The sequence below is a fragment of the Scleropages formosus genome, chromosome 1 (assembly GCF_900964775.1).
Source record: "Scleropages formosus chromosome 1, fSclFor1.1, whole genome shotgun sequence".
Taxonomy (NCBI): Eukaryota; Metazoa; Chordata; class Actinopteri; order Osteoglossiformes; family Osteoglossidae; genus Scleropages; species Scleropages formosus.
Window position 1 is genome coordinate 1439529 of NC_041806.1, and position 15168 is coordinate 1454696.

General features: G+C 47.7%; 2 protein-coding genes across 2 annotated transcripts in view; one reads left to right on the forward strand and one right to left on the reverse strand.

Annotated features, from left to right (window-relative positions):
- The first annotated feature begins 340 nt into the window (after window positions 1-340).
- The window catches only part of LOC114909086 (zinc finger protein 11-like), a 334553-nt gene continuing 319725 nt past the window's right edge, over window positions 341-15168 (forward strand). The window contains exons 1-3 of the mRNA XM_029251968.1: window positions 341-450; window positions 1866-3886; window positions 7640-8111. Of these exons, the coding sequence (XP_029107801.1) occupies window positions 1975-3886; window positions 7640-8111 (2384 nt within the window). The 5' untranslated portion in view covers window positions 341-450; window positions 1866-1974. The remainder of the gene's footprint in view (window positions 451-1865; window positions 3887-7639; window positions 8112-15168) is intronic.
- rasd2b (RASD family member 2b) lies at window positions 12519-14412 on the reverse strand. Its single transcript, XM_029252582.1, has 2 exons — window positions 13827-14412; window positions 12519-13411 (listed from the first exon to the last, which is right to left on the reverse strand). The coding sequence occupies exons 1-2, from the start codon at window positions 14365-14367 to the stop codon at window positions 12906-12908; spliced, it is 1047 nt and encodes a 348-aa protein (XP_029108415.1). The 5' UTR covers window positions 14368-14412; the 3' UTR covers window positions 12519-12905.

Below are 15168 nucleotides of genomic sequence, written 5' to 3' on the forward strand. Positions count from 1 at the left end.
AGCTCTGGTACCTTCAGCAAGGTACTTATCTGAGATTGCTATGCAGCTGTAGGAAAGGGGTGAACAATTTCAGGTAACAACATTGCAAGTCACTTCAGGAAAACGTCGTGTATATGAACTATCTTACTGGAAACATAAATATGTTTCAGGGATTCGTGAAAAATGAAATGTACGTCCATGACAATCTGTGGCGCTTTGTAACCCATTGCGTACCGCGAAATAAGTCCAACAGAGGCAATTTTTCTCGCGTGTTTTGACCCTTTCGTCTCCCCGTACTCTTCTACCCATCTCGCGTTTTGATCCTTTGTACTTTCCGTACTTCTCTGGCGGGCCCATTTTATTGGCGCTTCGCCGTCGCAGCATGAGAGACCGCGGGAGGAGTCGCTCGTTGGACGGCTGTACTTTTCTGCTTAAAATTACCAGTTTAAAGTGCTTTCTGTCCTGTTTTCTGTAAGTACTTTTGCATTAAATACTGCGGTCTTCGTCGAGTCGGTTCTGTGTGTACCTCAGCGGAGCTTAATTCCCTGTGACCGACGACGTCCACCTACACAATGATTCAATGAGGCCTGCTGCTCCCTCCACTTCCAGGACAAGTTGTGATCAAGAAAAAAAAAACCATTTGTGATCAAGACTCTTTTCGTATCCACCTCTGAGCCCTTGCTTGGTTCCAATCCCACTTCCTCCTGCGTTGTACATGGGGCACACTGCGGTTAGGCTGTGTGTGTTTGCTCTTAAAACACCACCAAGGCTTAGACTAGTTGCTGTATCATCGGGTTAGTGATACTAGGTCTCTGGGAACGTTTGCACGTGGGGTCTCTTCTAGATCTTTCATTGGAGCTCTTCCCACGGCTATAATAATTCAGTGCAGATCTCTCTCTGCATTTCTGCTTCATGACTGACCCCAAGATGGTCTAATGTGCTCCTCTCTACTTTGCTCTCCTCTTTGACTTTTTTTTTAAAGGATTGTCTGCATTTTCATCCTTTGCTCTTAGTGTGATGTTACCGGCACATAGTTTTTCCATGAATTTTGAAATCAAAATTAAATTTCATACATTTCCTGTGATCATGCCCCCCTCTCTCAAAGCAATTCCAGCACCTTACAGCATTTTATGCTTCACTTGCATGATGCTTTGATTTCAGCTTTTTTCAGACATGCTTTGGACACATTGTCAAACTTTTTTTTTTTTTAAAATTAAAAAAAAATCCCTAAATTGAAAATTGCATATCAAAAGCCAAGAGCCGTTTATACCGAAATTTTGGATAAAAAGTGTTCGGAAATCAAGGGATGCCTCTATATGTATATGTTATCCAACCCCTTCATAATTAATTTCCACTTGCTGTGTAAAAATAAGGTTTTGAAGGTGGGATATACAAGAAAACAGTGCAAAGTACTTAAAATCTGTTTATTTTTGCAGGATTAAGCTTTCACTTTACACATTAAAGAGTTTTTTTTTTAACGAATATAACCAGGAAGTTTAATATGAATAGTCTTCATATTGAGATTCTAAGGTTCTTGTAACATATCTTATTGTTCTTTCTCACATAGAACTCCTCAGTTAATCAAAATTATATTTGTGTGCTTCTGACCTGGTCCTTTTTGCTCTTCTCCTTGGTAATGTTGCTTCTAAAAAGTAGTGGGTAAAATACTTCCAAATACTTACTCACAAAGAAAATGCAGTAGTATACGTGCACCAAAGAGGCTTGTTTGTTGTAACACTTCTGACATGGCCATTGACATTATCCAGCATCACTGGACTGTTAAACAGTTACAATGTGAGTATTACCAGATGTACGTACCACATACTGATAGTAATTTTTCTTCTGTTTCTTTATGCATTTTCCAATGTATTTTAATCCTGGAGCAGAGAGCACAGCATGTGGGACAGAAGAGCTAATAGACACTGAGAGGAGACAAACAGGATGTCCCTAAGCTGCACATCAAAACACAAGGAGTGAGCACTGCAGAAGATCACAATGGCAGAAGCTGAACACCCTTCAGTGTCACTGCACAGCCTCCCATGTGAATCAGACTGCTTTGGGGACACAGTGACCTCTTATGCTGAGGACTCACCAGCACTCGTGGATATGTGTGTAAAATGTGAGCCTGAAGATTGTACTGAGGTTCAGGGCTTCGGTGCTGAAGAGATGGGCTCAGGGCTGCATCTGGACACTAGTCAAATTAAATCCGAGATTGTACTGGTCAAAGTGCAGGAAGAAAATGCAAATCTACAGCTGTGCAGTACTACTAAGGTGATCTGTCCTCCCTTAGAGCAGTTAAACTCACCTATTTCTGTTTTATCCAAACAATACAAATCAGAAACAGATGACATGAAAGTAGAGCAACATTCTCAGTTTCAGAAAATTTCTTGTGCAGTGAAGGACATTAGTGAAGCTGCTTGTTGTATAAAGGATGAGTGGACAGAATTGAAGGTGAATGAATTAAACTCTGTTCCTTGTCCTTTACCAAAACAGTGTAAAACAGAGAGAGATGAAGTAAAGGTAGAGCAGCATTCCCAGTTAGAGGGACCTGTTAGTACAGAGTCAGAAATTAGTAAAGCTTTAGATCGTAGTGTAAAGGAAGAGTGTAATAATGTGCAGGCTGCACATAACCTTCTACAAAGTAATTCAGTGAAGGTGGAGAACAGTATAGATACTGCTGGAAATGATATCCAGACATGCAAACAGAATTCTTTAGAACAACCTGTAGTACATTCTGGCAAGAACCCAAACACCTGTAGTCAATGTGGAAAAGTTTTTTCCTGCAGAGGTCTCTTAAAACAGCACCAGTCTATTCATTCCAGTGAGAAACGGTATAAATGTAGTGAATGCGGGAAGAGTTTTTCCCAAGGAGGCAACTTAAAACAGCACCAGCTTGTTCATACTGGGTTGAAATTTAAATGTATTCAGTGTGGAAAGAACTTTTCTTCTCAATATTACTTAAAAAAACATGAGATTATTCATTCTGATGGCAAACCATACAAATGTAGTGAATGTGGAAAGTGTTTCTCTGTCAGAGGAACCTTGAAACGGCACCAACGTGTTCATTCTGGTGAGAAACCCTATAAATGTAGCCAGTGTGGGAAGTGTTTTTCTCATGAACATCCCTTAAAACGACACCAGCTTGTTCATACTGGTGAAAAGCCATATAAATGTAGTGAATGTGGAAAAAGTTTTTCCCAAGGAGGCCAGCTGAAACTGCATGAGCTTGTTCATTCTGGTGAGAAACCATATAACTGTAGTCAGTGTGGAAAGAGTTTCTCATGTAGAGGTCACTTAAAACAGCATCAGCTTGTTCATTCTGGCTTGAAATTTGAGTGTTTTCAGTGTGGAAAGAACTTTTCTTCTCAATATTACTTAAAAAAGCATGAGATTATTCATTCTGGTGAAAAACCATATAAATGTAGTGAATGCGGGAAGTGTTTTTCTGTTGAGGGTACCTTAAAACGGCACCAGCTTGTTCATTCTGGTGAGAAACCATTTAAATGTACTCAGTGTGGGAAGTGTTTTTCCCAAGGAGGTACTTTAAAACGGCACCAGTTTATTCATTCGGGAGAGAAACCATATAATTGCAATGAATGTGGACAAAATTTTTCAAGTAAAGCTCATTTAAAACAGCACCAGCGTATTCATTCTGGTGAGAAACCATATAAATGTAATGAATGTGGACAAAGTTTTTCAATTCGAGGCAACTTAAAGCAGCACCAGCTTGTTCATTCTGGCAAGAAACCGTATAAATGTAGTGAATGTGGACAAAGTTTTTCAGTTCAAGGTAATTTAAAGCAGCACCAGCGTGTTCATTCTGGAGAGAAACCATATAAATGTAGTGAATGTGGGAAAAGTTTTGCTTTGAGGCGCTATTTAAAAAGCCATGAGAGGACACATGGAGGTTTTAAATGTGTCTCGTCAGTGTGAACTGTACAAAGTGACAAACTCAAGCTGAGAAGATACAGTGGAGGTTAAGTGCAAAAAGAAAGTCAGATTTCTACTACTTCAGATATACCAGTGAAATAAAATTTTGATTTCTTAGAACTCATACTTATCTGTCATGAAATGTAATTCACCAATGATTTTGTTGTCCGTCACATGGTAATGGGACATCTTTTAATTTTGTCACCTCTCCCCTTGTTAATAGGGGATGTCATTTGCAGACAGAGAGAGTGGAGTAAAACTGTTTGGGGTTTTTTGGACCACCAGTACACAGATAGCAGACTAAAATGACTGTGGCCTGAAATCCTCTTCAGTTTCCGGAGGTGGGCTTGAGGACGATGGTGAATGGTGCACTGTGAATGTGGAGACGCTGCTGAGAACAACAGTCTTTAAGGCGGGAATCCTTTGCTACTATGCTTAGTGTGGATGAGTTTGTCTTGCTTTTATTTGTATGTAGCAGTGACTCTTTAATGTTTTTTTTACCCTGTTTGTATAATAAAGTGAGATTGAAGAGTCAGTGTGTTGCCTGCTCAGTCTGGAGAGTCTGAACTTTTGATCTATTCTGTCCCCTTTGGCGTGTCAAGTTTGGGTAGATGTTAGGATACACTTGAGGATTTCAACTGCATTATCATAGTGCTTTCTTACTGTTCGTGACCCAGATCTCCCCTTGATACTTAAGACACGTTGGCCTCTGGGAACGGGTGCCAAAAGGGTCGTGCATATACATACTGTATATATCTATGTAAATGCAGAATGATGATGGTCTTTGACTGTATGAAACAGCTTTGATATATGAAATAGTGATTTTTCTTAGTATATATGCTTGAGGCACTTGAATGTAGCCCATCAAAGAGTAGCCTACAGTTGGCGCTGACCAAATTCAGTCCTTGGCTATTGTCTTGTTTTAAGAAGTCTAGTACTGGCTAATGTGCCAACTGAAGGAGGCGTGGAAATGTGAGCTCGGCTTGTCTTTTGGTAAAGATGACCAAAAGGCTCACCTGTTCAAATACAATCATATTAGGAAAGACTTTCACTTCCAGTTTTCTCAGGTGCAGACCGTTCTTCTCTAAATGCCACATTTACTCCCAAGCAAATGTGGGGAAAACTATCTAGCCCATGAATTCAGTGAAAACTCCAGGGCCTGAAGGCTTTGTTACAGATTTATACATTCAAGATACACAGGAAAAGATGGTATACCCCATCATATATTACAACGGCTATACACAGACCCAATGCAACCAACAACATGAAGCCCCAGAGAACAACATCTATCTCCAGGACTCGAGACCAAGAAGCTTCACTGCCTTCTCCAACCAAACCAGCAATAAGAACGTTTGTAGTACAGTGAGAAATTAGAAAAGAATTTCTGCCCTGGATTATGTCCTATGGTAATGAGAGCCATGTTTTGGAATACGGCTTCAATCCGTCTATTTCGAAGGAAGACAAACATTGATTAGAACACTTTTCAACTAATTTGTTTGCTCAATGTGGATTTTAAAATCATAAGCAAAACTTTGGCATGAGTTGGAGGCTATCCTCCCAAAAATCCTAACACCTGATCAACCTACAGGTCTGAACGGCAGGTTTGGCTCCAACAGGGTACTTTGTCCTGTCAATGTTACAGACTTCGTGGCTGGGAAGCAGGAAACTGCTTTTATTATCACTCTCGATGCAGAAAAGGCATTTGACAGGTAGAAAGGGGTTTCTTATGCGAAAGATAAAAAAAAAGGTAGGTTTAAATCCCAACTCCAACTGTAGTTCCCTTGACTTGAGCAAGGTACTTGCCCTAAACTACTCTAGTAAAACTACCCAGCTGAATAAAAGGGTAAATGATTCGTAGGTGTGTTAGCACTGAGAAAAGCATGAAGTGATTGGTAAGTTGTCAATAAATGCTCTTCAAACGCTCCCTGGACGACATGTTGTGTTCAGCCGGGACTGTGGTAAATACCGGACGTCACAAAGCGGCCTTTGCCACCTTTGCGTCCATAACTGCTCAAAATGCTGCAGTTACCTCGTTCTCGATCTCTACTTCCGGTTTCCTCCGCTGCCGGACAAGCGCCCATTGCTCCCGGCGGACGGATGTGTGGGCGCGCGCCGGAGGACCGCCGAGCGCGAGCCGCCAGGTGGCGCTGTGACCGACCGACTGAGCGCGTTTATTACTGTTGGCGGCTGCGCTGCGCTGTTTCCTGCAGGTATGAGGTGTTGCTTATCCGTGTCGGGGCTTCATTTAAAACAAAACAAAGCAAAGAACATTTTACTGTACTGTTTCTAACAGCAGCGTTAGTTTAATGTGACTGACGAGCGTCTCCGTTTTCCGTGTGTATGTAATGTGTGCCGCGTAGCGGTTCGCAGCCCCGTTTTTTTTTTTTTCCCACCACAACAACAACACCGAACCGGACACCTGAAAGAGGAGTTTCACGTGTCCGGTGTTGTTGTTGTTGTGATTATATATGTGTGTGTCCGTCCATAAAGCATGGGTGAAGTTCTTCAGTCGTCACCCAGGGAACAAAACTGAGCATCTGCACCTCCGTTTCTCTCCGAACCCTTTTCCTTTTGTGACTCTTCCACAGTCCTCAGTGGCTCCTTTACTCGGGGATTAATTTCAGTGTCACTCTTGTACATGTTTGCTTACATAACATACTCTACCCTGTATTGATGGTAACTGCTCTCCCTTTGCTCGCCTCTCCTCCAGGATCTCGCTGAGCAGTACTGTAAGAAAGCACAAGGAGGGAGGGAAGACTGGAGACGAGGATCATCATGATGGCGGAAACAGGAGCAGGAGCTGAACACCCTTCAGTGTCACTGCACAGCCTCCCATGTGAATCACACTGTTTTGGGGACACGGTGACCTCTTACTCTGAGGACTCAGCAGCACTCATGGATGTGTCTGTAAAAAGTGAGCCTGAAGATGAGCACGTTTCGCACTCTGAATATTGTACTGAGCTTCAGAGCTTCGGTGCTGAAGAGATGGGCTCAGGGCTGCACCGGGATACTGAGCACATTAAATCTGAGATTGTCACGGTCAAAATAATGGAGGACAGTACTGATCTACAGCTACAGTACAGAACTACTGAGGGGTTCTGTCCTCCATCGGTGCGGTTAAACTCTTCTACTTGTGTTTTACCCACACAGTATAAGTCAGATGACAATGGTACAGACGAAAACACACAGCAGCAGCATTTTCAGTTACAGGAACCTTCTTGTACGGAGAATGAGATTAATGGAGCTTCTCGTTATGGTGTGAAGGAAGAGTGCGCAGATTTGCCGGTGCGTGAATTATGCTCGGGTCCTTTATGTAAACAATTTAAATCAGAGAGAGATGAAGTTAAGGTAGAGCAGTGTCCTCCAGTGGAAGGACCAAACAATACAGAGACGGCAGCTGAAGAAAGTACCGGTGACCTCTGCCAAAAGAATTCTCTGAAGCGGGAGAAGAGTATACTTACTGCTGGAGATGATGCCCAAACTTGGGAACAATCTGTGGGGCCTTTCCATGTTGGTAGAACTCGCAAGATGAGTACACGTCCATTTCCTGATGGCGTTACCTGTAAAACCCAGAAATGGCAGTGCCTTCGATGCAGAACGGTGTTTACGAGTCGGTCGGACCTTCTGAGCATCAATGTGCAAATTCGCTCGGGTGAGCAGTATTGCTGCACGGAGTGCGGAATGACTTTTTCTCAGTCTTGTTGCTTTAAACGGCACCGCCTTCTTCACTGCGGTAAACACTATGAATGTAGTGAATGTGGAAAGACGTTCTTCCAGTCGGCCAAGTTCCAGCAGCACCAGCTTATTCACTCTTACGAGAAATCGTACAAGTGCGGCGAGTGCGGGAAGATTTTTTCTCAGCAGCGTTATTTAAGAAAACACCAGGCGATCCATTCCGGTGAGAAACGGTATAGATGCGCTGAGTGTGGGAAGAGTTTCTCGCAAGCGAATCACTTGAAGCAGCACCAGCCTCTTCACTCTGGGGAGAAACCGTATGAGTGCAGTGAGTGTGGCAAGAGTTTTGCCCGAGAAAGTAGCTTGAAAGTCCACGAGCGTATCCACTCTGGCGAGAAACCGTACAAGTGTCGGGAATGTGGGAAAAGCTTTTCCCAAGGAGGCAACTTGAAACAGCACACACTTATTCATACGGGGGAGAAACCGTATGAGTGTAGCCAGTGTGGAAAGACTTTTGCTCTGAGGCAGTATTTAAAAATGCACGAGATAACACACTGAGGGATTTAGTGTTTACTATGGTACGGTAATAGGTGAAGTTTGAGGGCATGAGCAACTTCAAGGACAATGATGTAGAGCTGCAGTAAAGTGTGTAAGAAAAGGTCAAATCTTTACACATGTAAATGGGATTTGTAAAGGCAACATGACCGAAATGAATCCTTGATGCTCATGGGAAGGTTTATTTGTACAATGTCCTCCGACATGAACCGTGAACCCTACTCCCCTGATGTCCACCAGGGTCACTGTCCATTCTTACCCTGCTCTTCTTGTGAACCCGGATCTTCCCAACATCGCTGCGAAATGACCACAGCGGCCACTGCTCTGTCACGAAAAGTAACCGCAAACAAAACTCCTCTCTTCCTGGGGGGTTTTATTAATGCTCTTCTTTTCAGGTGGTCAAGAGACAGTTTTCTGTGGACACCGGCCGACGACTTCTGTTCACGAGGTTGAGAACTGTGTGCACGGCGGACTAAAATAATATATATTTACATCAATCATCAGTTCAGTCATCACCCAGGGTGGGGTTAGTAATTTGTTCACAAAGTGTGGAAGATTGAACCCTTGTACACTGAAGGGACTGAGCACATAGCAGTGTAATCAGGTAATGTGTGTGTTTTTGGTCTCATGTATGGAAACCTGAATTTACCGCTCTTTCATTTGAAACTCCTGATTTTTTTTAATTATTATCCAACTTCAGAATTACATAGACCTGCTCAAAGTTTATCTTCTTCAAAATGACTTTGTGAAAGACTAAAATAAAATGTTGAATTGTATATACAGTATCAGTTTTCACCGACAGAAATTATTCACCCCCCCCAGCACTTTTTCCCAGCACTGAATTGCGAATTGCAATGGATTTGATTAGACTTTTTTCACACTGATCAAAATTAACCTCTTTAATGTCAATATGAGGCCTCATTATTGTGCAAATAAATATTAGTTACAAATGTACCAGGCGCCATAACTGAGTGCTTAAGTATTCACTCCATGGACCGTGACACACCTGAATGAGCTGCATTGCGTCTCTTTGCTTTAGTGTTTTTGTTGTTGTGTCATTTGTATCTTGTAGGACTCCAGCAGCACCGCACCCAAGTGCTCCGCTGGAATGGCGATACAAGGCTGAGCTGAGCATGTTTGTCGTCACGGATGTCACGTGTGTGACGGATGCACTCAGAACTGGTGCTGCAGTCTCAACATCAGGAGACTTCACTGTCTTCAAGAGGAGGCGTTTGAGCGTTTAGGGGAAATTCTGGTCGTGTGTGTGTTTGGCAGTGACTGTGTAGCGCCCCCTGTTGTCCAGCCACACTGGCAGTGCTGTCTGTAGCGCCCCCTGTTGACCCCTATGCTCATGGACGTTATACAAGTGTTTTGAGTCAGAAGGAAGACACACAAGTTTTTTTTTCTTTTCCACTCAAAAGAGACTCTGATAGTCATCGTAAGGCACTGAATGACAGCAACTTTCTAAGAGTTCAGCCACTGCAAAAAGCATCTTATAAAACGAAATCCGAGAAAAAGCCAGGGTGTGGGAAGCTGTCAGCGAAGTTATGTTAGTATATGATGCAGCTGGTCTGCAGGGGGGCAGAATTTGCACTGTGTTTACCACATTACTTCTCCGCTAATTGCACGTGTCTCACAAACCAGAGAGTGATGCTACAAATCAACAAAATGAAATGACAACACAGTATTTTGCCTGTTCCCTTTTGCTCCACAGGGGGTGCGGTGGCGCAGTGGGTTGGCCCACAGTCCTGTTCTTCAGTGGGTCTGGGGTTCGAGTCCCCCTTGGGGTGCCTTGCGACGGACTGGCGTCCCGTCCTGGGTGTGTCCCCTCCCCCTCTGGCCTTACGCCCTGTGTTACCGGGTAGGCTCCGGTTCCCTGTGACCCTGTATGGGACAAGCGGTTCTGTGACCCTTTTGCTCCAGGTCTTTGATGAATCAAAATGAGATCAGTCATCCTGTGAATATCCAGCAATATTAATATTTTGACAAAAGTAAAGAATGAAAATTGATAAACGCATCATGCTAAAGCACACTTGCGCACTAATGTGCGTCTGTCCACCTACAAGCGCTAGCACATGGGCAATGGCGCTCCGGCCTCGGGTTCGAGTGTGCCGTCAGAGCCCCAGGCGGGACGCGGTTCCCTGTTGACCCCTCGGGTGACATCAACGCTGACCTGGGGACGGCCGTGGCCTCTCGTGTCGCAGAACATTGAAGTATGGTGACATTTTAATGCCAGCATCTCATTCACACTGAGAAGGGGGACACGTTCGAACAGACAAGTCACTTCAGCGCTTAATGCACACGCTCATCGGTGCTGTGCCGCTGTCGCTTCTCGCCTTCGCGACTCCTCTCCGAGCTCAAGGCCCACGAAAAAAATGTCCAGATCGACAGATGTCCCCATTCCCATTGTCCCTCCATCGCTTTTGTCCAGCCGCTGTATCTCCAGTGTAATAAAAGGAGGGGGGTCTGGCACGGCAGTCACGCTCCCCCGTTGTGGGGGTGGGCTCTCGACTCCCGTCGAAGGACGGCGCTGTCACACTGAGTCCAGGTGCGAGTGCCTCTCACGCGCGTCAGGAGAGCAGCACGCGACACACAACGCACCCCCATGAGGGAGCAGGTCACATGCAGAAACACGCACGCTCACAAACACACATGTTGGCTCAGACAAAGGCCGTGCGTGGGCAGGCGGACGGACGGACACACATGCGGTGCGCTGATGAACTGCACAGCACGTGCGCGTCTGTGGTCTTCATTCTTTTGTACTTGTGGACTGAATTCAACAACTCTTGATTTGCTTCGTCTGCAGATATTAGTTCAGGTGCTCGAGTGTTTATCTGTTTTTTTATTTACGCACTTGTACTGTATATGTGCCGCTGCAGCCACATGCGACTTCTCTCACAATCAGTAAGTTTTTCTCGTTCATCAGTACATTCATACACTGAGAAAGGAAACGGCAGAAGAAGGTCTCGCTCGGTGAGGAGAGGAAGCAAAGGCTATAAGACTTGCGCACGACAATTCAACCGAAAACACCCATTAAAACTGAATTCCCTCATTTGCCGCTGAATTGAAGCTCGTTTACTTGGCTGAGGGGGGTGCGGTGACGCAGCGGGCTTCGCTGGGTCCCACTCTGTCGTGAGTCTGGGGTTCGAGTGCTGCTTGGGGTGCCTTGTGGCAGACTGGCGTCCCGTCCTGGGTGTGTCCCCCCCCCCAGCCTTGGGTCTGGCGCACCTTGACCCTGCTCAGGACAAGCAGTTGTAGGCATTGTGTGTGTGTGTTATTTGGCTGAGATGTGTGTTCTCAGTTCCGCTGCAAATGGTTTCAAAATAACTTGGGAGCCACTAAAGTGAATCATGTTTATTTTGGGGAAAGAAAATTGACGAAGAGACACTCCTTCCTGCTGGGGACCCCTGCCCCCCCCCCCCACACCGCACTATGGAGTGCACCTCCACCTCGTGTGGATCTCCTCGCACGTGGCCCTGACCGACACTGGGGGGACACGGGGAATGTGACGCCTGGCCTTCAGACTTCAGAAAGCTTGACCGGGAAAAGAAATAAAGGACAGCCTTAAACGAAAGGACGGAAATTGCCGGAACTGTGCGCGGCACCGAGGGCCTTCGGCTGCCCGTCCAGGACCACCGCTGTTGGTCCCTGAAATGACAGGAAGCGATGTCCAATGGCACAGCAGCGTCTCTTATTATCCAAGCCGAACTGTTCAGCTGTGCACTTAACCCCGCTGTCTTCAACGGTTTTACTGCCGCTCGGTGTAAAAATGTTGCAGAGACACAGAAAGGAGTTTTTATTATGAACCACAAAGCAACTCACAATATTAGGTTTTAAACCATGCTGCTCTTTTTCTATCCGTGTGCAGTTTCCTCCACGAAGTTCTCATCTACAATCATGGCCAAAAGTATTGGCACCCTTCCGCTGTTTGATCGGGGTGTCAGTAATTTTGTCGGTGTCATTTCTGTTCATTATCCGACTAAAAGGAAATATTAAGTTATGAAGTGAAAACATTAACATGAAATAATAGTGGAGACCAAATCCTCCTGTAAGGTTCTTTGCAAAACAATGCAGGGGTGCCAATATTTTTGCTCATGACTGTCCCTGTCTATGCAGCAGGACCATTTTTACTGTAACTATTCGTGGTAAGATACCTCGATCAAGAGTCTTACAGCAGGAGGCAGGATTGGAACCCACGTCCTTTAGGAGCACGGCACTGCCTCCGGCCGCTACGGTAACAGGAGCCGCGTGTATGATGAAACAGGAGATGTGCTGTATGTCGTATTTCTGCACGGTTTGTAGATCGGTGTCCTTTACACACTCTTGAGACCTTCCCTAAAGGTGTGTTACACACCTTGCCGTTGATCGTATAAGGGCCCCGTGTCTGTCGGCGTGTGCGTGTGTGTGCGGCAGCGATACCGCTGTCACCTCCCTGACTCAACGGCCTCTTGCTCCTCCTTCCTGGATGCCCATCAATGGTGTGTGTGTGCGTGCGTGCGCGCGTTTGGCCGCGCCGGTGTGTTCCCGCAGCAGCGTCCGGCCGAACCTTTGACCCGTCTCCAGTAGACAAGGCACCGACACACAACAGGACGCACACACACTCTGCAGTTCGGCGCTTTATTCCGGCTCGTTCTTTACAGGAAGGCCGCCCTGCGGAACCTCCACAGGTAAAAACACGGTCATTGCCGTACGTAGGGCGCGCGCCGGTCCAGCCGGCGCTCGGCTCGCAGTACAAAAGGTCCATATCCACGGAGTCGGGCCTTCGGTCACCGAGCGAGGCACCTCTGCGCCGCCTTGCCGGCCCCCCGGCCCCCCAGCACCAGGCGCAGGTCGCTGCCGAAGCTGGGCCGCCGCGCCAGGGGACGCAGGGCTCCGTACGGCACGTCGCAAGGGGGCGCTCTGCTGCGGCCCGCGCGCAGCGCCTGGTACGAGCGCATGGAGACGCTGCGGTGGCGCGAGGGGCGCGTCTCGCTGGGGAGGCCGCCGCGCGCCGCCACGGCCTCGAACACGTCGTCCAGGTTCGCGCGGGTCTTGGCGGAGGTCTCGAAAAGCGCGCAGTCGCCCGCGAACGCGCGGCACGCTTCCGCGCGGCTCACGGCGCGCGCGCCCGGCTCCAGGTCCGCCTTGTTGGCGCAGACGACGGTCGGCACGCGCGCGCTCCCGCCGGGCTGCGCGAGCTTCGCCTTTGCCGCGAGAATCTCCTCGCGCAGGGCGCGCGCCTCCTCGAAGGAGCCGCGGTCGTCCACGCTGAATACCAGGAGGAAGATGTCCCCTGCAGCGAAAATAATAATAATAGTAATTATAATAACAGCAGTATGAATATAATAATGCAATTAATTGTAATGCACTCGCACGGTCACTTTCATTCACGTAGGCGTTTATGGAACTAACGACAGGGTAATATTAGAATATATAATGTAATATCATATAACATGGCTCGTGTACAGTGAGTCACACACACAGTATATCTGTGTGACTCTTTTGTCCAAAGTGACTGGAAAATGTTGCGCAGAGTTGATACACAGACAGTGTGTCCACAGTTGGCCGTGATGATGATGATGGTGCTGGTGGTAGTGGTACCGGTCTATCTATCTATCTGTCTATCCATTCATCCATCCATCCATCCATCCATCCATCCAACCATTCATCCATCCGCTGCTTCCAGTTGGGCGCGGCGCCCACCTCACCTGTGAGGATGGAGAGGCGGCGGCGCGCGGGGAAGCCCCTCTCGCCGGGCGCGTCCAGCACGTCTATCTGGTAGGTGTGTCCGCGGATGCGGTACACTTTGCTGTGGAAGTCCTCGGCCGTGGGCTCGTACTGCTCCTCGAAGGCGTCCTGCAGGAACCTGCGCACGATCGCCGTCTTGCCCACGCGCGGGGCGCCGAGCACCACGATGCGCCGCCGGTTCTGCGGCTTGGCGGCGCACAGTTGCTCCTCGCGCGCCTTCCAGCCGGGCAGAAGCCGGAGCGCGGGGTGCGCGAGCGGGCGCCGCGGGTTCCGCTCCGTGGACGCGTGCGGGTGCCCGGCGCTGGAGGAGCGCGCGAGGCGCGCTTTCTTGTCGCGGCGCCTCCAGCGCGACGTGACCATTTTTATAATCCCCACGCCGGCCTTGGAGATGGTGGACGCGCTGAGCGCGCACGCGTTCTTGTACTCCAGCAGGTGCGCGGAGGAGCCCGCGCACGGAGGCTCTGCGGGGAACGCGCACTGCTCGCGGGCTTTCAGCTCCATGACTGTGCTCAGCGCGTTCAGCGTCGCGCGGACGACGGGCGGACGAGCGCTGCCGTGTGCTGTGCGCGCCTCCGCGGCAGCCTTTATAGCCCCGCGCGCGCGCCCCTCACCGCGTCCACGTCACCGCGAGCGAGGGAACAGCAGGGCTTGTCGTGTTCCTCCCGAGAACGCGCAGTCTCCGCTCGTCTTGGAACAGCGAGGACTGGTCGCCAGGGCTGCGCGTCCACACGATCTGGGGTGGGGGGGTGGGGACAGGTGAGGGGACAGGACAGTGGTAGGACACAGGTAGAACAAGGGACAGGAGTGCTCATCGGTTACATGTGCAGTGACAGGAGAGGGAGGGGACAGGACACAAGCAGAGGGGACAGTGTCCAGGGTGCTCTGACGTCACTGCGGTGTATTTCCTATGAGATTTTAACACACAGAGACAGAGACTCACACTGAATTCTGTGCAGAAGAACCGGGGCGACACGTTCTTTGCGTGGGGTGGGGGGGCGCATGGAGCTGCTCCCTGCAGTCCGGCACACTGATTCGAACCCCACTCCTACTGTCGTCCCCGTGACAAGAAGTGCAGTAAAATTCCCCAGCTATTTAAATGGATAAATCGGGGTAAACTTTAATGTGTAACATGGACAAAGGTGTGAGAAAAAATAAAGTAAATAATGATAGAAATAAGTAAATGTTACAAATAACATGTCACGTACTGGAGGACCAAAAACATGATCAATAATGCGCACACACACACACACACTACGTGGACACGTGTCAATTACGTCAAAATAGATGTTGATCGATATTAAA

Excerpts from the sequence above, each read along its gene's own strand:
- rasd2b (XM_029252582.1), bottom strand. The coding sequence starts at position 14,367 with ATGGAGCTGAAAGCCCGCGAGCAGTGCGCGTTCCCCGCAGAGCCTCCG. Across the intron at positions 13,412-13,826 it reads CCGCCTCTCCATCCTCACAG|GGGACATCTTCCTCCTGGTA; the intron begins GTGAGGTGGGCG and ends TTTTCGCTGCAG.